Source organism: Wyeomyia smithii, chromosome 2 (assembly GCF_029784165.1).
Source record: "Wyeomyia smithii strain HCP4-BCI-WySm-NY-G18 chromosome 2, ASM2978416v1, whole genome shotgun sequence".
Taxonomy (NCBI): Eukaryota; Metazoa; Arthropoda; class Insecta; order Diptera; family Culicidae; genus Wyeomyia; species Wyeomyia smithii.
The window spans coordinates 227,078,877-227,102,661 of NC_073695.1; the positions used below are offsets into that span (position 1 = coordinate 227,078,877).

The following is a 23,785-nucleotide window of genomic DNA, read 5'->3' on the forward strand; positions in this document are numbered from 1 at the left end:
TACGGTGAGCAAATGGGATGCAACACTTACCAGCTTGGTCTGACACCACTCAGTGTATTCTTGCACGTCTCTAAAGTATGGATTTGTGCCGATTTGACGAGTTTCGGTGACGACACGCGTTTGCTTCGTGATCGTCGTTTCTTGGACGGGATAACTCAATCCGGATAGTTTTTGTACTAAGCTAGTGTGGAATGTAGAGCGCAACTGGGACCACCTCTGGTGCAGTTTTGTAACTCTGTAAACGATGTCAAATTAGTGACCGTAGATTCATTATGATAAAAACGGTAACTTACTTTTTATGCAATTCGCCAGCCTGTGGGTAACGGCCGTCCTTTAAATTATGGCAGTCATCGTTCATGTCCTGGAGGGGCTGCTCCAGATGTCGGATATCACTTTCTAGTCCCTCGACTATATTTTTCGCCTCGACTGGATGAAGTCGCTCGATACGGCGGGTTTCCTCTGAGATTCGGGTTTCGATTTTGGTAATTACGGTTTCGGTGTGCTTATACTCTCGCTGCACCTTGTCGGCAAGTTTTTGTAACCGTTCGAGTCGCTGCACTTCCTGCTGCAGGATCATGTCTCGATCCGCTAGCGCAGACATCAATCTATGCCACGCTTTCTCCAGCGATTCAGGCCTGAGTTCCGATTCCACATCTACCTCTCCGATGGATTCGAAATATTTCTCCAACTCTTTGTAAATGGTAAATAGTCGTTGTTTGTCGCGTTGCCGCGGTGGCACATCTTCGCTTCGGAAACGATTCAGATCGGTCAGTAATCGTTTCAGTTCGATTAGAGTCGTTGGGAATGCTCGCTCCTGTAAGAGGGAGGTCTTTTCACGGCACCAGTACAACAGCTGCTGGGCTAGCTCCCGATATTCCTGTACCCTTCGTTGGGATTCCATATCGAAAAGTGGGTGGATTTGCGGAGGTTCCGGAAAGACATCGTACAGCGAACTCAAGTAGGTGATCATCGATTTCTCATCTGGTTCGTTGGTATCAACGTCTGAAATGTAACAGAAGAAAATCTCGCATCAATAAAAAGAGTAAATACAGTTTCTTCATATGCATTGTTCAATACAATAGAGTCATAGCCGTCACGTCATGCTATTGTGGCTTCCTAAGTGGCGTTACGGTCATTAAAGGCCGTGGCAGCACCCCTGTTTGATTCCAGCTTTGTTTGCGAAAACTTTGACTTCGTGTGGTGCTTTACTAAGGAATCTGCCGCCACAATCGTCAACACTTCATAATCATCCAGACAAGTGTTGGTCACGGTTCTCCGCTCGAGTAAAATGTAAACTGTTTTGTTGGTAAGTCAAGCATTGTTCGGGGAATGGAGTCGCATTCTAGGAAAACAAAGTCGCTTTCAAATCGCAATATGAGGTACATATTCGCAATGGCGATTTTTGTGATTAGTAATTAGTGATAGCGCTTTGATTATGATAAATGTTTTTTTAATAGATGCAGGATGACAGACTTGGATAATTGAGCTGACTAATTGAGCGAAACCAAAATCATAATGTAGACGAGTTGCCAATGATTTTTTTTTATATTTCATTGTTCTATTTCTTGAAACGATGACGGTAAACTTACCGGAACAGTGCAAAGTGCATAACGTACGCACAATTTAACAAACACAATGAAGCAAGTGCACTATATCAGAGCAATCATATAATTTTCTGCTTATTGTCAATCGAAGAAGTAAGATCACTCAATCGTGAACCAGAGCGGCGCCATTGCTTTAAATGACCCGTGAAGTAGTTTTACCACATCGAATATCGTTTATCGTTTTCTGTGAAAAATTATGCTCATGGTTGGGTTTTTCAGCATGCAGTTGAAAAAGGATCATTGATTCGTTAACAATTTTGAAGTAATAGCCATGAAAACTTGCGATATGCCTTAAACTTTGACGCTCGATTAGGTTCGAGCACGTTGTTATATAATATATTGTTCAATTAGGAAAATTCGTGGAAGTTATATCGTGTAAAAATGTTCCTATATACGAATTTGTTTATAATCAAGCACAAGTTTTATATTTCGTAATTTTTCAATCAAATATTATCGATATTTCATAAAAAATCGATGGAAATTCGAAAACTTTTACGAATTTATCTAACAGATTTTTTCCTTTTTCATTTCTTGAAACAAAACAGATACAGCAAATTGCTTGAGTAAAGTATCAAAGTTTCAATTTTGAATGAAGAATCATTCAAAAGTTATTTTTTCACTGCATTTTATTCTATTTTAAAATCATACTCAATTAGTAATTAATTTAAGCTCGACGTCAAGTTGTAATTTAAAAAAAGATCAATGTTTTAAAAAAAAGATTAATGTTTTCACTTTAACACCTCTGTGTAGATGACGTGTAGAAGCGAGGTTTTACATTTTCTTTTGAATTTTTTTCTGAGGCAATATAAAGTAAGGAGTGTCGCTTATCCGATCACTAAATTCAATAAAACAGATTAAGCAATTCTCAACTCACTCCATCATCATGATAATTTACCATACATTGTTTTTCGTACTATCTAGAAATAGAGGCAAGGTGACTTATTTTTAGTTATACAGTGAAGTTCTTTTTTACACGATTCTACGTACCGTGCAAAAAAAATCGTGTAAAAAAAACCGCGTTATTTGGAAAAACGTCGTAAAAAACCGCGTTATTTGGAAAAACGTCGTAAAAAAAATCTTGTAAAACAAAAACCGTGTAAAAATGAAACTTTGTAAAAAACAGCTTATTATAGTTTGTTACCGTTACTGCTGCTTACTGTAACAATTTTACGCGAAGACGAAAAATCGTGCAAAAAAAAAAAACCGTGTAAAAAAAAACGCGTTATTTGGGAAAATGACGTAAAAAAAAACGTGTTATTTTGAAAATCGTCGTAAAAAAGAATCGTGTAAAATGAAACCGTGTAAAAAAAGACTTTACTGTACATCAATGAATAATGAGCAAACCGTAAATGAATCCACTGCTTTAAAGGGTGCTCTGATTTAATTCCAATGGTCTCGTTTAGTTTTGATGAATTTAATACAAAGTACCCGAGAGTCGTGTACCTTGAGTTTACAAGGAAAAATAAAAATTACGTCTAATACATATTATCATTTTACTGTATACCATTCCGGGAAATTGACATTGTAAATCATTCTGTAAACACGTTGACATAATATTTATAATTAGGTTGTGAAGCTGATTAAGTCATTCATACCGCTCTGGGCACTCGTAAATTCGATGGATGTAATTAAATAACGATTACATTCCTAGGTGCTGGCTGATACTGATAACAGTCTAAGCTCTTAATAAGATATATTCATCGAGCAGAAGTGACGTAACTCAGTTACAGATCGTATTCGCAGTCGTCGTCGCTCTCCTTGTCGTCGTATTCCGTCATCAAACAAAATTCTCGTATTATAAGTCCGGCTAGCAAACAAAGTCCAAAAAAGGCAAAACTTACCCTCCGGATCGAGTAACCGGGTGACACCGTACTCGCGCTCCACCACATGGAATGCCTGCTCGAGCCGTTCCCGCGGTCGGCGCGATCTCGAATCTCGCCAGTCGATGAGATCGGGCCGATTTCGGTGGATGAGGGCGGAGAAGGCCAATCCATCCCGCCAGGAGCTGGTGAAGTCGTTCACCCGGACGCCCGGGTATTTGGCTGTGGACAGGCGGGCCCACCGGAGCAGGGCTTCCCGTGCCGTCAGATTGTCCTCCTGACCGACGACGATGTCGGAAATCTGTAAAAGGAAAACGAAAGCGAAAGAGCACTTGTTAATTCTTGTGCTGACTGTAGATATTTTTCTTTCGCATGCGCGAATATGGGGTGCGCGTGGACCCAGAGGCTACCAGAAGGTATAATATTTGTCTAGATAAGTGCTGGGTGCAAACGAACAGTCAATAGTAGGAGAGAAAATATTGAAAAGTGCATTAGCAAACATTGCGCGCGGTAAACAAAAATAATGCAACCAATAGGTGTGGGAGCGTCATTCGAAAAATCTGGATTAAGCGTGGACGCCAACCTATCTGTGTGAGGTCAACCGTAACAAACGATCGCTGGTTACTGCGGCGATCAATACAAGCGATATTTATCACAGCACGCGGGTTTGGTTAATCTAGAAGAATAAGCGTGCGCTTTGCTGTTGATCATAGATCACTGCCTCCGACTGCCAATCGAATGTGGGTAGATACCACGTCACCATATCGGGTTACGCCGTCTAATATGATGACCGAAGGGAGTACGCGAGCGCGCCGGGGACGGAACCACGGCGGTAATAAATATCCATCAAACAGCGGCAATGACGCGTTTTTTTTTCGCTCAAGTTTGTTATTCTTTCTTCGGCGATTTATCGATTCGACCGGCTGGGGCTACCGTATTCGTCGTCGCACATCTACCGTCATTCGCAACGCCAATTAAATTATCTCCTTTTACACCGGTCGGTTGTTAGCTTTTCATATTTTTCCATTCAATACAACCCATCATTCAGGCAGTTGGGGGGTTTCGATCGGTGAGCGATTCCGCGATTGGTTTCCCATAAATAACAAGCCCACATCAATCGGCCGTTGGTGATGGGTGAGTATTCGCGTTCCTAGCGACCAACGACACAAATTTCCGAACCAAGCTCGATTGTCGTGACTGGCCACAATGTGTCGAATTTGAAACTGTAGGCTGCGAAGTGACCTTGACCGGGTGGCGTCCTATGAACAGTAGCGGTGGAGCGGCGCGAGGAACGCGGGAGTATTCATTAAACAGACTCTGTTATTTTTAAATATCATTAGCCTAACACCTATTTTGGCCATAGCGTGTTATTTTATCTGAGTTTTATCTTTACAAAATATAAGCTTAATGAGCAAAACAGTGAAAATAATTTTACTTATTAAGTTTTTCGAACAGAAGAACTTCAAATGGCTCCATAATTTTGTTTTGATCACACTGTTCGACATTTATTTTAATATCACTCGAGTTTTTCATTGAAAAATTACAATTATTATTTGACCAAAATCGCTCCTTCTACCCTACCAGTGAATGAATGATGTGCATACTAATGTCATTTGTTTGAGCGAGTGACATGATGAAAATGCATGCACCATGCATGGAATCAGAAGATGCTAATTTTGATTCGAACTTATTCACGCAAAGGCAATGTGTACGATTGATTGGAACTAGTAGCTTTCACGCAAAAACCTGTAAAGGTGAAGTTGTCGTGTAAACTGGAAATACAATCGGCATATCTACCGCAAACGAAACAGTAGTTTGACGGTTACTCCTTCATTTTACTGTCAAAACGCTGTCATTTTGCGGTGAACAAGTGTAAACTGTGCTTCCAGTTTTGCAGTGTATCGTCAATTGCGAGGTAATTTGCGTACCTGGAAGCCAGAGTGCACAAACCGTGATCGCCCGCATACATATTCTGATTACCTGACATAGCGGAGATTAGCTTTCATTTGTGGACAATTCCAGTTCGTAACATGTATGTATGAGTGATCAGGTTAGGATGGAAATGGGTAATGTACAAAAATGCAGATGATAAAAGCTCTTCGAACCTTCATCATCTAAGCAGTAAATAAAGAAAAACGTTGGAATGTTCAAATCGTTGCTCAAATTCCACGCCGAAACTCACGACCTTCGGTGTAATACAACGCGCACTCAAGTATCGCGACGCACTTGCCCAAATAAACTTGCCGCACAATCTATATTAATAACTTTTTTTCGTGTTCACCCCATTCCGCCATATCCGATTCATCAAAACAAATAACCCGTCACGTTTCTGTCGCTGATCGATCATCTGTATGTCCGTACAAAGCCGAATAAATACATTGCATTACCAGGTTCGCGCGTAGAGTTGCACAATGGCGCTGAGCACTCTAGCACTAGAGTGCTCACGAACAACACTGGAGGGAGGAAGCAGTGAAGGGTACGGGGTTCTTCATCCCGAAAATGGAAGTGATATTTTACAGCATCCATCGAACTGTGCCTGCGAGGCGGAATGGTTTAAAATCGATTCTGCTGCCCTACAGTGTTGACGATCGCTCAACCTATGCCGTGATGCTAACTACTGAAGCTGCAGGTCACAAACCTAAAGGCTGTTGCCTGCCTGGGACACTCAGATGCACAATAAACTAATCGAACACGAGCGCAATATCGATGCCCCCCATAAAAATATATTGGATGTATAATTATCAAAGTTGCATTAATAGTTTATTAATAGAATTTATGTTGAAAGCGTTTCAAGGTCATGCTGGAATGATAGTGTTGGACGCGATACAAGAGGGGCCAATCTGTAACTACATTCGTAGTAGAAACCTTATATGGCTGCTCAAGAACAATACCGTGATTCCTAATGGTATGTTAATAAGATGAAAAGGTGGAAACCATCCAAACAGAGACACGATAACTGTCGGAGAAAAGCCTATCTGTTATACCATCGATTTTTACTTTGGTGAAATAATTTCTATAAGGGGCCTTGAAGGTCACTTTATCATTCTTTCTGGTTTATCGGTTGGTTCTGTTCGTTGGTATTTTTATCAGTATTGTCTTACACGCAACAAGTCATCGATTTTTCTATGACAGACAGACATCCTGATGTATTTTTCAGTAGTGCCAATAACAATAAGCGTTATAAAATTACCTTATTGCCAGACGATCCGGCAATAATTCGGTTTTAGCCGTCTCAAACCGGCCGGAATTGATTTTATCATATAGTCATAAAGCTTTTCATTCCGTTAAAGTGCTTTTTGATTGGATAGGGTTATTACAATATACAATTTGGTTTGAATCATACTTAGAACGTACGATAGAACCTTCAGAAACATGCAAAACCATATCAGCCATAAAAACAGCTGTGCAAGAGCATTTTAGATTTTAGTCAAAAGCTGCAAGAAGTTTTTCAAGGTATTAAAAGAATTTTTTAGTAAGCTAGCATTTATAAAATAAAATTAAGAAGAAAGAAAAAACAAAAGTTGCAAAGTCAACTAAATAAATTTTTACAATGGAACAAATTCGGTTAAAATATCTGAAAATCACGAAATTGTTAAATACAGTGGAAATAATAGTGAAAATGATAGAATTTGAAGTATGCTGAGTTGTACATATTTTCTTGAATGCTCATTAAAATGATAGAATTTTGAACATTTTAGTTTTGTTGTATACAAAAATAAAAGACTTTCAAATATGTGAGATATTCAATTTTTAAAATAAACTTTCAATTGAATATTGTGCAATTGAAACTCAATATATATGATTTAATATTTTCTTCAGAACTATAAATACACCGAATTATTTTAAAACCGAATATCAGCAGAAAATGAAATAAATGCGCCTTTAGGTAAAAATACTGATTCATGTTAGCAGTATTGTACTGTTTTCAAAACTTTAGAATTGCTCATACACGAAGGCGGATAAAAATTGATCAAACTTGAAAATTCGAGTTTCAGCAAAATCGGAAGCAATGAATTATCCAATTATTATTCTACTTTTCGTTATTATTTCGCTCTATCAGAATTATTTAAATTTACATTTAAAAGATGCATATGGCATATTTTTAAAGTAAATTTAAATCTGATCAAGCAATAATAGAAGCTTAGCAGAGTTTACATTTACGCTGCCTTCATAAATTCACCACCCACCCAGGTTAAGGTGCAATGGTGTCAAAGCCACAAATGGCCGACTACGAGCCACCACTTCGAATACTCAAAAGCTCAGGACTCGGAAATAGTTAATGTGTTCCTTGTGAAAACCTTATTATATGTTTGCTTCACCATAGCAAACATGAAATAGCATTTTCACAGGTGACGAGTTTTGTGTCTTTGAAAGTTCGAACTAGTGGCTCGAATCCGGCCATTTGCGGCTTCAACACCGTTCCACCTTAAATATTGCAGCACCCCGAAAAGCTTATCATCCCCTGAAACATCACTCTATCTCGTTATTTCAACAACCTAGAGAATTGTGGTCTTCAGCAAAGTTGTTCTGGAGATCAAGGACAGCGATGGAAAAAATCACCTCTAGCGATTTTGAATACATATAATCCAAGCCTAAGATGCGTTTGGGTCATTCCATACGAAGTGACCATGAAAAAGCACAGATTTTGCTCAAAGTTGGGGGAATTATTCATCTAGTGTCAATTTGGAAAAATTCCAATTTTGATGTCGATTGAAATACCCCCCGCTCTGTGGGGCTTTGTTGCAATATAACGCATTTTTTTTTTGTCAAAACCAATTTTTTCTATTTCCTTCAATTCAAAGACGTAAGGCATCCGAAAAATACTGATAGGTGATTTTTGAAAAAAAAAATAAAGCAAGAAATCCAGGAAAAATAATATTTTTGACCGGAAGTGTTGCCCGATAGATTATTTTTGTATTTAAAAACTAAATTTGCATTTTCCGGCAAATGTAGCCAATTTTATTTTAAATTCAATGATTTCATCGTCTTTCTCAGACGGTCAGACTCAGGGGTTTATGAACTGTTTGTTGGGAATAAAACCACCTCGAGGCATTAGTATGCGTTTATCTTGAAAGTTGCAGTATCCAGCAACTAAGCGATTAAAAATCCTTAAAAAATACTACAAGGTATACAGCCCTAGGGTTGTATAAAATGGTGACGTGGGACTATATACTGTAACAACTGTAATTACAGACACAATATTCGTTTGTTCAGTGATTTACGTATTTTAATTCTCACCCTTTCTTCATTTTTTTTAGATATATATTTAATTACACTCGAAAGAACCTCATTTACACTTGGTGACGTTGTGTCTGTAGTGTATTTTTGTGCAAACAACTTTTAACAATTACAACGAATTTAAAGTTTAAAAAGATTCATTTTTGTTTCTTGCTGCACAAGTTTGTTACATTTGCCAACAATTACATTCACTGTATTACGAAGACAGCTAATATAAGTATATTATTTGATTCGTTAAGGTTGAAATAAAAAAAATATCTAACAATGTTGAAATTTAAAAAAATAGATTCTGAATAGATCTTAGTAAATGGACAGAAAATTCATAGGCCCTCGCCGGCTCTTGCTTTTCTATTAATTAGTATTTTTAGGAACTTTCTCGTTCTATATTATGTCGGTCACGATTATTTGGTGAATCGAAGATAAAAAATAAATAAAAATAACTTATAACCGTTGCAAAAATGTTCAACTCTTGTTAAGTAATTTATGGTTTTTTAGGGTAATCATATTCATGAGATAAACTTTCAATCACCATCAGTAGCAGCATTGCAGTTTTGATTGGACGCGAATAGAAGTCGTGCCCGCTGCAATGATAGACGACGAGAAACTACCGGCGCTCTGCTCCACATATACTCTACGGTACTGTTGATTTTACCAGCATGTTTTCTTTCATGACATCAGTTCCTATTACGCTCTAACAGCAGGTTTAGAAATTGTTCAAGAAAAGGGGTTGTATCAAACTTTTCGAAAAACCTTTACCTTCGAGACATCAAATTAGTCTAGGTTCATGGAATTTGCCAGTTTCATTTCCAATTTTACAGAATGCATTCCAAAATATAAAACAAAGACGTAGTCCCACGTCAAAAGTTAACGCCTTTTATTAGTTCAATCGATTGCATAAGGCTCTTTTGACTAAAGATTTTTGTCTGTAGAGATAAAACCAAGTCGAGTTCCAAATTGGAATGTAGCACCAACGCTTAATTTTGCCTTGATATAATCAAGTTCCTTCGAACCTTTGGAAAATTTACGATGGACACGCGATACATATTCTTGAAAAAAATTTGTCGCTGACACTTGTCAAAGACCGCATCTGTATTGGAATTATGAATCACGGGATAAGTTCGATTGTGATGATATGCATACTAGCGCCACGTAGTGGTATAGTGTTCCACACTAAACTTTCTACGAACCACAAACCCTTGGCCTTCTGAACATCCTGCAACATTCTAGAAAATCGAGATCGTAAAAAAATTAAGGTAAAAATAGGACAAATATCATGCACACTAGCGCCACGTATCGGCAGAACTTTGCACTAATATGTCAACCATCCAGGAAGCTTTGACCCTCTGAACAACTCAGCTGAAGAGGGCAAATTTCTTGTAGGTCGGAATCATGATATAAGTTTTGGTACAAAACATACAAATTTCATACTCACTAGCGCCAAATTGCGGCAGAATTGTGAACTAAGCTGATCATCAATCAAAATCCGTCGACCTTCTAACAATTCTGCTGAAAATGGCAACCTTCTTGGAGGTTGGAATCTTGAGATGAGTCAAGGTCAAAATACGAAAAAACACTAGTGTCACGCAGAGTTGATATTTGTTGACACTCTTGAGTGAAAGTGACAGAAAGCATGCATAAACGTTATTTTTTTACTACCCTTTCAGAGTTCTCCTTTCCCGGTTTTTGCATGGAAGTGAACTGTCAAAACACCTCATTATATCATGCGATGGAAGCAAGACAACAAAATCAGTTTATCAGTTAACGAAGATTGTCAAGGCATCGGTCAGTGTCAGTGAAAAAGTGTTTCGGTGAGGTTTATTTTGGTTGAGTGGACTGTTTGTTTTTTATTTTCGCTTTGAGGTGAAGATCTTTTGGTTGGATTTGTCGTCACATTTTATTCCGTAACCGTGAACGATGCGCGCGATCTATTTCATCTGAGTATAACAGCACGTTACTAGGACGAAAATCTAGTGTATCTGAAAGAGTGCTGCAATTATTGGAAGTGAAAATTGAAAATGATTGGCTGTAATTTTCAAAGAATTTTGCTGGGGAAAATGACTTTTATCAGCACTGGTGCCACGTAACGATGAAATTCGGAACTAAACTGTTAGTCATCTCCTGGCTTCTGAATAAGTCTGCTGAATACCGTAACTTTCTAAGAAGTTGGAATCACGAGATAAGTTAAGATCAAAACACGAAGAATTGAGGGCACACTAGGGCAACGACGTGACGGTGGAATTTAGAACTAAACTGTCCGCCATTCATAGCTCAAGACCTTCTTAACAGGTGTGCTCAAGACCGCAACTGCGGCGGTCGTTGGAAACCTATTCTTAGCGGTGCTACACTTGTTGTGGAGGTGCACAAATATTCAAACTGTGTTGTAATACTCAGTCTGCACTGATTCCAAATATACTTCATATACTTCCAATTGTCGTCAGGGGGGGGGAGGGGAGGGGGGTAAATGGTGTCCTAGAGCGTTAGTTTCTTGTAACATAATGCAGAGTATCTTCTTGTGCAAAAGATTAGTTCTCCATAACAACCCCCCGGGCGATAATTGGACAAACCTGACGATACCTGACCTACGTAATATGTAAAAACCTATCTTACCAGCAGTAAATCCGAAAACCGGCGTCTCATGCTGTGCATCATTACACTGAGACAATATTTGTTTTATTTCTAGTATAAAATTAAATTCAATGAATTATTCACAGCATGAATGATTTATCTTGAGTTCATGGTGTTTGACACGCAACAAAAACAGAACAGGAAGATAATCGGAATCCAAATCAGCGTGACCAATCAATTCGCAGTATTTCCTATCGTTTTCCAACTCCCCATACTGTCATTTTTAATTGACGGAATTCACACCAGTGAAAATAATACAGTGAGCTAAACATTATTAACCTCGTTATTAGCGAATAATGTAACTCAATGTTTAATACGTTTTACGCTTAAAAAACAGTAGTCGTTAGAGTAACCGTGCACGGTGATTTTCAATTTAATCTCAGATTAAAAAGAAATGAAGAGCGGGAATTTTGATACCTTTTTTAATAATTCAAGTTCATGATTTCTAGAGCAAAACCAATCATTTCTGTTTGCTGTTCAAACTAATTTATAAGGTAATGTAGCCAAAAGACCAAAAAAAAATCGAAAACTAACGAAACCTCTCTGAAAAGCCACAGTCGCCGCCGGTCGGTTACTTTAATTAGAAATTCATCGCCTGGCATTGACATGACCGTTCGTGTAGTAATCGGTGTAAATCATTATATAAATAACAAACTCTTGCAGCTCCAGGGCCAAGGTACGGCGGTGCTTATGAATGCTATAAATCCTAACCATATTTGTACGAAATGACCCATGTTTCTCATCAACCGTCTGCCGCTTGCTGCTGCCACACGTACGGTAGCATAAATCGTGCGCTACAGATCATGACACGACTATTATTATTATATGTAGGAGTGAATCTCCTGCTCAATTATTTCCAGGATAACCAACCATTGGAGCGCCTGCTTCCCTCCACCGCAACCGGTGGTGGTGGCGGTAGTGGTTAGCAAACAGCAATCTCACATTGTCACTAGATTAACAACCATCGGCCGCGGCTGATGATTGGCAGAAAAATGAATTAATTGGTTATTCATTCGTTTTAATTGAATCTAACGTAAACGATGACGAGCGATCGATCGGGCTACGATCGGTTGCCACAAACGCAGATGCAGATTGGCAGCTTTGCGTTCGGTTTGCGGTGAACTTCGACATCCGTCGGGGAGATTGTCATATCATGTCGGTTAGGGGCTTAAATGATTTTGATTGAATTCAAGTGTAATTCGGAATGAGCTTTAAACTGAATTAAGTGTAAAGCGTTTAAGCACGAAGTTCTAAAAAGCAAGCGACGATTTGAACGGAAAGAGAAAGAACAGATGTTCTGTTCCCTCTCTTGGTTCGGTTGCGCCGTATAAGGGGGCGGCGATCGTGAGCCACGCTGCAGCATGTAAACTATCCCCGATATTGTCTCGCTACTAGTTGGATAGGTCATGTAACGACGTTGTAAACACTGAACGGAACGCGTGTTGCTACGGGGTTCGGTCTGTTCGACCATATGGTGGTGAATGATGTGGAACCGAACAATCATTTCTCGATCGTGGACACCATAGGCGCTATCGAAATGGGCGAAACGGAAAATAAATAGTGGATGACCACTTCTAGTTTGAGCCCTGCTGAGGCATATCAAGGGCGACAGTGGTCCCAAATAAAACGGTTTATTACCAACATTATTAACTGGAGTTGTTTTTTAAATGTCATGAGGAGAAACAAATGATACCTTGGCACGTTTAGAATCCTGAGCACCCATACGCAAGTACCCGATTTCGGTGGTTTTGACATCGCGATTCTGCCGGATCATGTTATCTGCTTGGGCTTGCTCCTCGGCCCGCGTCAGTGTTGTAATCTTTCGAACAATATGAGTCGTCATCCTTCGATGACCATCAGATGCTCGTTGGGAGGTACTCGTCGTCTCCATGGTGTTTCCAAGAACCTCCGTCGTTAACCGTTTATTACGTGTCACTTCGGCTACAACGTTTCCGTTACCGGAGCTCCTTGGGGCCGAAACCAACTCGTTACCGTAGCTCATCGATGAGGGCAGACCCTTCCAGTGGTCACGGTTCATAGTTCCAATCACTTCCGGAAGCTCCGTCACGGTCGCCTCAACTACTTTCTCGTTCATGATTTCGTGCCGAAAGCGAAGATTACTGTCATCCAGATTGGTTGTGATAGCCGATCCTTTGCGACTGTTGTGCGAACTGGATCGGCTGACCAGTGCGCTGGATGGTTCATAGTCGCGGTCATGTTCGCGGCGAGCCTTCATAAACACTCGTCCCCGGGGACGGAATTCGTCGTCGATTCTGTACATTCTTGGGAACCCAAGTCGTCACACTCCAAGCACACTACACGTGTCCGTCCACTTTTGCACGCGCGAAGCGAATTTCACATTCGTGTTTGATGGGTCTCACAATTCGTTTGGCGTAAAACTTGAAATATTATTCCGAATCGATAATAACACAGTACAGCACCATTTAATCTACACTTGAACAGAGCAGTGGCAGCAGTATGCACAACCAGTCAGTCACTGACAGCGCCGGGACGGAGAGACAACACAAACTGAAAGCTCAACTGCTAAGGCTTCCTGCTGTAGCAGCCGACAACCAAGCGGTCGTGACTTCCGAAATTGGTTCGCAACGGTTCGACTATTTTTAGTACAACTTCGTCGCACGTTCACGACTGCAGCAAGTGCAAAATATTGAATTTATTTCGCGATTCACACGTTTCGGTTTCAGCCAAACCGATAAGATGAAAAGAACAAAAAAATACACAACTAGCGGAAGTCTAACGGTACGTATTTATTTGACGCACCTATTACGTTTTTACTAAAGCCAATCTGGTGGGTGTTTCATGGAGCTCTTGCTGTGGCTATTCTGCGGACATTCGAATTCTATTATCCAGTTATGTTTGTCGGTGTTACTTTGTCTGCTGCTGTGAGTTCACATATGAAATAAATTCTGCGGACAGCTCGATCTGACGTTACGGTTTAGCGAAGAAGCTATGGCTGGAGTGCTGTTCAAAAAGCATACCAAAAACTGATTGAGCTTTCAATAAATAACTCGTGAAGTGCTGCTCGCGAAAGACTGCGGAATCTATCGCTAGCAAAGACACTGTCAACACAGTCTGATTACATATCAGTCTTTGCGCGTTTACTGCCTCCGATAAGAGGCTCACAACTTTACAAATGAATTTGATAAATTACGCAAGCGCTACAAGTGCTGGGAGCCTCCCACGATGACAGCATACTTTACACGCGCGAAAACCTAACATCATCATAGCGGCTCATCGACCAAAACAAAGCCAGTTTTTTTATTAAAACCGTCCACCATCGTTGTCGTCTTATCTGCGGGCCTTCCTCGGAGTGATCATTATCGCGACTAATTAACATTTGGTCAACAAATTAAGTCCACTCTATAGTACGGAGACCCAATTCTCACTCCACAAACCTAAATTGAAGGCTTTCGTAAGTCCCACTTTAAACCTGTGTCGCACAATTACCGCCGAACAGCAGCTGTCGTAGGCGATGACAACAGCAGCAGCCAGCGGAGTCGCACAGTTGCGTTCATCGCAGATTGGCTGAATTTTGAGAGCTCGCCACCCACCCACACACTAAAAAAAACACCCAAGCAGCCACACGCGCTGCCAATCGAAACCGCAGGTAATCGAAGCGTCGTCGTACACCAAAACCATATTTAAATTACCGCCGACGTTCGACAAATGTGTTGCCATTATCTCCGCCAGCAAAGGCGCGCACCGGAACTTGCGAGCAGGAAGAATTTCCGTACGATTGACAGTGGTCCGTCTATAGCACTCGAAATAGGCTATGGAAATCCGAATTCTATTAGTTGCATCATCGGGGCTCACCAGAAGTTGCGTGGGCCGTTGACCAAGAACGCTAATAAATAAGCTGGAAATGATCTTGAACGGCACAACGGAGGTGGAGGTGCCTACCGAATAGGAAGTTGTGTGGGCGTTTGCCGTAGCAGTTTATATAGATTAAATCCTTTTCTGGAACTGGAATTAAGCACCAGCATGTTTCCAATGAAATAAAATTTATCGACACAAACAGCGAGACGAAAACTCGACAAATCCTAGATTAATGATTTAAATTTGTCAACTGATAAAAGGGATGTTTTTGTCCACAGCGTGACCACTGGACTGGAATGCATACAACTTGCTGTCAAAGTTCCACTCATAGCCTATGCATTTTTCTGCTCTATTCTTTCTTGCACGGCCGAATTCACTATCGAAAAGCACGATCGGTGATCAACTGCCTAGTTAATCCTAGTTCGCGGGACATCCGTGGAAATTCAATCCTACTATAAACCTCAACTCACAGAACAGCAGTTTCACAACAAACAGAACAGATAATAAATAAGAACAAACTAATACTAGACAACTTCGACAACCGTTCGTCACGTTTGTTTGAGGTAAACTGAAAGTGACGAGTTGGAAACAATTTCACTAAAGGTGTGTATCTTTACTGCCGTCGACGTTCTCTGCGCTCACGTTCTCTCGCTCTCACGCACTGTGCTACCGGACTGGTGCTTGTGGGTCGAGCGTCATGCTCTCTTGACTGTTGTGACTGTTGTTCATACTGCTTCGCTTGTGAACCTATCCGCCGCAAATGACAGCAACGGCAGCAGCGGCCGCGGCGCCAAAGTTCCAGCTAGTAAAAATGATGAATACTCTTTAGTACCAAGTTTGGCAAAGTTGTACCTGCTTGGGCGCGAGGTTAAGCTCGTGTACGGCACTGGTGGAGTTCCATTTAACATACCAGCATCAGCAACCAGTGTGCCGCCGGAGTCTCTTGTCTGAGAACACACCCTGAGGGTTGAAGATCTTCGCGTCGGGTATGATCTTCATCGTTTTGCGACGCTTTTGTTGGTGTTGTTTCTGCTCTCCAAAAAAGGTTCGACACCACGGCTGGGTGGCAATCATTGCGTCACTGTTTGCTCTTGGCTTCAAAACGGCCATCCACGATGTGCAGTTTGTGTTTTCAGCAACAACTGCGAGGGCGCCGAATTGAGCCATGACAGCAATTCCGGACCGAACGGATTTGCATATTGTTTGCCGTCCAAAGGAAATAAATCAGAGCGGAACTTCGAACAAACCTCGCGCGGGGGCTGCATTACAAGATCAAGGTGCCAAAGTTGAGTGGGTCTAATGATTGACTACCTACACAAGAATTCGTTCATATTGATCGTGAACAGTATTTCAATGCCATTTGATAAACTATAAAAGCAATTTTTCAGTACGGTCACCTACTCTCCATTTCCGCGCTGTCACAGCTGTAGTTGTTCTGCTCTGGCTTTCACGCATGGATGCCTTTCGGAACGAAACACATTTTTCCACATTAATTTATTATACGATTCTTTCAACCCATATGCGTTGAAATTTTAGTACATTCATTCTCCGGTACTGTTCATTGGGGGCTTCCGACTCTAGTACAGATACCGCTCATGGAAAAAGGTGACCAAAACAACAACATACGGAAAGCCCGACTATGGTTTGTACAGTCTACCTTTTTGTTGCTGCCAGTTTTTTACCACCCGCCATGACTGTCGCGTCGGAAAACGCTGACACATGCACGTAGCTTATTGCATTATTTTCACAAAGTCCGGCCGGTTTGCGTATGTTTGTATAGGTGGGTATGAAGTGTGCATGATTTAGACAAACTGTACCTAACGGACCTGAAGAGTGCTGCTGCTGCTGCTGCTTCAGGTGGCGGATGTCGACCGTGAAATTTTCAACAGCGAAAGACTTGCTGACAGACGGATAGACAGCAGCTGACTTCCAAATGTGAACGGTTCTCTACTCTGCTGTAGATTTTTTTGTTTCAATCATTCACATATTTGTATACAATGTCGAGACATTTTCATACGGTGAGATCAATTGCACTTCTGAGTTAAGTGATCATTACAATATTTTTAGCAAAAATCTGACGGTTGAGACGTTAACAAAATGGGCGCATCAAGTAGAGGTGTAGTCACTCTTTCAGTTAGTTGTCATAACCAAACCATACAAACATGTTAGAAGTGTTGTTTGAGGTTTTAGTCACCGTATAATTTTATTCCCTTTGGATGGTTGATCTTTCTCGGTGAAATATACACACTATGTTTGCTTTAACATGACGTTTCGGCGTACTGTTATTCAGCCATCGTCAGATATGACAAAACAACATTCTTCTCCCACCAGTAAGCAAACCACACTGGTGGGAGAAGAATGTTGTTTTGTCATATCTGACGATGGCTGAATAACAGTACGCCGAAACGTCATGTTAAAGCAAACATAGTGTGTATATTTCACCGAGAAAGATCAACCATCCAAAGGGAGGAAAAAAATGTTAGAAGTGTTGTCAGAGTTGAAATAATACATAAAACGCGATTTTGTTATGCGAAATATTCGTAAAGTGTCCTACCGACAGTCGAGAAGACATCGAAGGATTTCAACGACAGAGCAAGAGGGAAAACATGCTTGCATAAGCTTATTTATGCTTGAATATATGCGCTCAGTGCCTCTCGTATGATTCTCGTTCGAAATATGTAATTTTAGTGTTATTTGATGAGTTGTTTAGAGTTCCAACACTGTTTTACTTATTTTAACTGTCTACTTTTATCTACTTTTCTCTAATTTTGTTTCGGCTTAGCAGCCTCAATTAAAACAGCGCTGATCTCTATGGGGTCATCGCCAACGTTTCGATTAGGTTGGTTGGGACCTTCATCATTTTAATAAATGAGAATAACATTGTGTATCAGATTGCTTACCGGGACTGATACGGTAAGTATATTGGTATGACGTCAAATAAACTTCGATGTCGTATTGCGGGCACCAGTCACATGTTAATACACTGGACAAACTGCTCTCCAATGGCCACCAACATGAAGACCACAAAATCCAACCACTCCGCATAAAGACAGCAGTGACCGATCACTGCATCCAGTTCAACCACCGATTCGACCTTTTTTTCTGTGTGGACTCATCACTGCAACCAGAGATTAGATCTAAATAGATATTGCCCAGGTGTTTTCTGTACTCCGCACTTTATATTATTGGCAGTATCACTATTGAAGTAAGCGATACGCTATCTTTCATGTCCGTGCTTGTGTGTAAGTTTTACCCTCCGTTTCAAGTTTACTGTTCTACTAAACCAATCCTCTATCGATCCTAACAATATCGCCTAACTACAATTTCCTGGAGAGAACTTTCATATGTTACTCACACCAGTTTTATTATAATAGAGACTAATTTTTGTTAGGAGAGTCAACAGGGGTTCTGTAGAATTCAGATTGAAGGAAAGGGTACGTGGTGGGGAGCCTGAGAATAAACCCATGCTAAAGTCTTTTGACAACCAAATGGCCTGATTCTACTAAGATTCGAACCCACGACCGGCTACGGAGCTCCCTGATTCGACCTTAACACGCAAGCAATCCTCGACAGTGCCTAGAAATCACCAGCTCTGCAAGTGTTGGAGATGTGCTACATCGCAACTACAACCAACTACAACGGTCAACCATCAAACTGACAACGATAAATTAAGCTGTGTGTACGTAAATCTCCTACTCTTGATCAGAGAGAGACAAAGAGCAGGACCGAACACACAACTCCAAATAACACCCCCCAAACACCTAACTCACCTCCCCTCCCACCCATTTTCGGGGAATCAGTTGAACACGAATATTAGCTAAATGAAATTTATGTTCGTTTTTCTATGTTTCATATAACGAAATAAATTTTAAAATAGGCCCTGATGAAGATTCCAACCAACCGGATCGAAACGTTGACGGAGACCCCATAGAGCCGAAACAAAATCAAATTTAGTGTCACAGTCAAATCCCCGTGTGAAATTATCCACTTTTGCTTAGGTAAATTGAGAAGAGTTAAGAGCAACTGCATTTTATAATTTTCAATAGAAATTTGTTGGAGTATTATATTGATTTTTTCTTAAGAGCCAGTTGACGAGAAACGCAATCACCTTTCTGAGGGACGTTGTTTTGATATTCTCCAACTGGGCTTAAATTTTCAGTGTTTGCTTCACCTTACATTGCTACGAAAAAGAATTTAAGTTTATTCTTCTAAAATATATATAAAGTATATTTATTTTATATATAAATTAAGGGGAGAGACAGAAATGTACTCATTTGTACTCATTTTTTGTAGTGTTCGTCTTATCAAAGAGCATTTTTGTACGACGAGAAAAATTATGAAATATTGAAGGGAAAACTTTGAAAGAAAAGAAATCGATTCTCGACTGCAAACAGCAGTAGTAGAGATAGAGGACAAATTGCGTTTTTAGAAGGCGTTGGCAGTTGCAGTTGATTTGTTTATCAATTGACAACCTTCACTACTGCTAGAATTTTTTTTCACTAAAACATGATTAATCGGTTATTTTTTAACGAAGCAACAATGACAATGAAATAATTCTATTTTTCAACGATTTGCGATTAATCCGTTGTATGAAAAGATAGTTTTAGTGGCTCAGGTAATTTGAATGAAATTCAACGGTACCTTTTAAATATTTATCAACCATAGTATATTTGAACTCTTAGATATCTCAGATCCAGCATTCGGAAACTAATATACCGCCAGTCAAAAAACCCAAAATTAGATTACCGCAATGCAACGCGATTCAACTTCAGAGATTTTCTTATATATAGATATTGTTAGCGACTGGCAATAGAGAAGTACCTGTTAAAGTTTTCATCGGACTGGTTTCGGTTTCGAAAAATTTGTACCGTGTAATCTCGACGAAATAGGAGTTCATTCCGAAAATCATTCAGAATTATGTAAACGACGTTGGTTGATGTAGATGAATAATCAAGAAGAAGTGACCAATTGTCCAACGAAGCTAAGAAATTCTACCAATCCTCTAAGAATGGCACCACCTGATCTTTTCTATTCGCTTCAGTTTTTCTCATATTTGCGAGAAAACTAGCCCGCCATTTCTGGAAAATGAAAATTTTTATAATTCCCCAAAAGTGCCAGATGTGGTTTTCATCTATTTTATTCCCGCAAAACTTCAATCGTTTGATGACTCAGCAATTCATTACAAATGCGTTTCCGAATATCGTTCAGAACCATGTATCCACGATCACGTGAATGTGGAATTTTGGCAGCGGAAAACTAACATGACGACGATTTGAATTTCATAATTTCGAAAGAAATTTCTGATAAATCAGTAGATTGTATAAATAAGTTAATACACACATAATTTATCTCGACAAACTTTAAGCGAGTAAAGGCGCTATATCCTTGGTTTTGAAACCCGAACATAAGGAAGAAATACCTATGTTCCATCCCAGAAGATTGGTCAACAAAGGAGTGCAATTTCTTAGCTTTGTCACTCCCAACGAATTATATTACTTCATACATACGGATCGGTTGGTACGGGTTGTCCCCGTTCTTAGATTACATTGTATTATATTGCGCTACACAGTATGCCTGGCCGTTGACAAGAAAAATGTATGGAATTCATTTTTCTTAAATGGTGGATATCATTTTCCAGGATTCGTTCAAGTACTGGCTGTGTTAGTGTAGACTAGACTAGACTAGATTAGACATAATTTATCTCGGCAAACTTCTCAACAGCTGATCAAACTCAGCGAATTTTTTAGCAATTTTCAGCAATACATTTCGACAAACATTTAACAAATATATCGATGTACCGTAAACCACATTTCATTTACCGAAATTCTTGAAAATTCTGCCGAAAATTTGTAGGCCATTCCGCTGAATTTATCAGCTGTTGAGATCTCGGCAATGAAATCTAAGTGTGTAGATTGTATAAATAATTAAGAAGAAGTAATCAACTATCCAAAAGAGTTCCTTAAGTCTTCTAGATCATCCAGCAATTCCCTTATTTACCTGAACCTCACGAAACCCGAACCAAACAAACTCATGTTATTGGACAAGATTGGTCTTAAACTATCTTAAAACCAACGTAGTACAATCGACGATACTTGGAGGCAAATTCAAAGGTGACGATGTTCCCATTCTGAAAACAATTTGACTTTTGAGTTTAAACGTAATGTTTGGATTTGAAATGGCTTTTCAAAAATCTCAAAATGAATCTTTGGAAGTGTTAGGAATCAATTTAGAATTCCCATGCTCTTCACACGTCCTGTAATATATTGGAAAGTCCTCCTGCTTATTCATTTTCGAAAAAGGTCGTCTTCCAACTGAACAATTTTAAAACTGTTTCTTTTGTGTGTGAACTTAAAAAACTGGTTTCTTTTAGTGTGAGTAATAGAAACTGTTCCTTTTCACTAACTAATAAAACCCTAAAAGCCTTGGCTATTCGAAATGAAAACATGTTTAATCGTAAATGTTCAAAATTAAATAAAAGAAAAATAGGTGGGACAAAGTCTGCCGAGTCAGTTTATCAGTTTTATATATACGTCTTTGGGGTAAAACGTTTCTTGAAGAAGTTTTTTTTTATATATATGCCGCCAAGATCATTAACACTGCAAGAACTTGGGTTAGACTTGATAGATTTGCTAAAAACTTACATTATTACTCTAGCTAAATAAGAATTTTAAGGGCAAGGTGACAAAAGTGAAAAATAAATTTACAAGTCGAAAAAAATAGTTCTCTTGGAAACGACTTGGCGATTTTCGGGGCGCTGTTTTTTTCTACAGAAAAAGGTTCAGAACCCGAGTTATGTTACTTGAATGATGCGGTGGCGTAGCCAGAAATTATTTCTGCGAGAAAAAGGGTTAAAGCCTTGAGAAGCAAAAGCAAACCAAAGCCTTGGTGCTACATTCCGAATCGGAACTCGACCTTCTGTTTATTATACACAGACTTCGTAGCCAACTGGTAGGTGTACAGGACAATTGCGGGGCTAGTTCTACGATCCTACTGACACTAACAGTCTCTCCCGAACCGAGACTCGAACCTACGACTGATTGGCTTCACCTTACTCGGACATGTCCTAAACATGAAAGGGATAGTGAAGGTGAATCGGAATATATATAGTTTGCTTGTCTTTCCCAAGCAAACTCTGAACCTGAGGTGCACTAAAGTTTGTTATTTTTGTAAAGCAGGCATTAAACGAAGCAAATTTTTGCTATTTTTAAATACAGATTTTATTTTGTGCAAATAAAAATCGTACCAAAAATAGTAAATATTTGCGTCGTCTAATACCTGCTTAAGTGTAGCAACACAAACATTCCTGTTCTGACTACAAGTTACCTTTGCTTTTAGTCCTCCACTCACCTCCTTTCGCCTCTTGCCAGTCGTAAGGAAATCAAAGCTAACTGCGTCTTAACTAATTTTCGAAACACGTGTTAAATTAGCACATGGCTATAGGTTCTGATGCAGGTGCATCGGCAAAAACCGCCAAAAACGTAATAAAAACGTAATTTTAAGGTGTAAGAAAGACATGGTATCAAAGATATAAAGCATGTAAATTAAATCTAAATTTAGCCAAACCACTGGCAGTTGATTATGAACGTTACTTCACAACTGCATGTCCAATAATTTCTGTAATATCATGGCATTGCCATCAAAATTAGGTTGTCAAGTGATGGAATAAGGCTGTACCTGTTGTAGTACATTGAGGATAGACTATGAAAATGTCAGGGCCATGATGGGGTTTATAAACCTTTTTGCGCGAGAAAATAAGCAGTTTGGATTTTTGTTAAGTGTGTAGCAGTTTTTATATGCATTGAAATTGTAATTTTTCAATAGAACAGTTATTCGATGGCAAAAAAGTTGTTTGTTTATTAAAAAAAAATCAATTATGACCGAAGACGTTAATAACGAACATTTATGAAAAATTGAAGAAAACCGGCTGTACCTCGGCAAAGCCATTTTATGCAAAACACCATATCGAGTTTCAAGTTTAGCTTATGGCGCGTGACAAACCGCACTTGAAATCTATCCAACTTTCTCCTTATTACTCAAAGCTCTAGCAAAATTTACAAAAATGTTCTCAAGAAGTTGTACTTAAAGATAGAGCAATACAATTTTTTTTCGATATTTTCAAAAATAGAAAAGACATTTAACCTACACAAGACATGCTGCACATATCGTACCCCAAATTAATTCTTTAAGTATACTACAACGTTCAAGATGTACGGAGAAAGGGATAATTATTTTGCTGATACGTGAAAACTTAAGGTGTTAAAAAAAAAATAGAGTATAAGATAAACCCATTCCCGACGGGTGACATTCAAACTTTGATTCAAGTTCAACAATTATACTTGAAAATTTACTTGTAAGTTGTAAGTTTGAAGAACAGATTGATTTGTGTTAATTGTGTATATAGTTGATGAGTAATAAGAGTTTGAAGTTCATTTTTGAGGTAAAAACTGGTTTTTCTCCGCCGGGATCGGGTTAAGCTGTTGGTCATAATTTTTAAACATTATGTAAAATCTGATCAACTATTTTGATTTGAGATATTTTGGAATATCGACATGAAATTTCCAATTTCGGTGATGGGATGAGGATTGTTGACAGATGACAGATGTTTCATGTGCGTCATTTATCATGTGTGAAGTTATGTCGGAGCATTAGAGAGGGGTTTGA

The 23,785-nt window shown here is 39.4% G+C and overlaps 1 protein-coding gene across 49 annotated transcripts in view; it reads right to left on the reverse strand.

The window, feature by feature from the left end:
- The window catches only part of LOC129721789 (dystonin), a 293,217-nt gene that overhangs the window by 65,164 nt on the left and 204,268 nt on the right, over positions 1-23,785 (reverse strand). For 40 of the 49 annotated variants that reach the window (XM_055674769.1, XM_055674767.1, XM_055674768.1 and 37 more), the window contains 3 exons: positions 3,446-3,725; positions 294-1,002; positions 31-235 (listed from right to left, as the gene is read on the reverse strand). In XM_055674769.1, coding sequence (XP_055530744.1) covers positions 31-235; positions 294-1,002; positions 3,446-3,725 — 1,194 coding nt within the window. Of the gene's footprint in view, positions 1-30; positions 236-293; positions 1,003-3,445; positions 3,726-12,980; positions 13,737-15,594; positions 15,685-23,785 lie in introns of those variants that run through there. The other 9 variants (XM_055674779.1, XM_055674778.1, XM_055674783.1 and 6 more) reach the window with 5 other exon arrangements.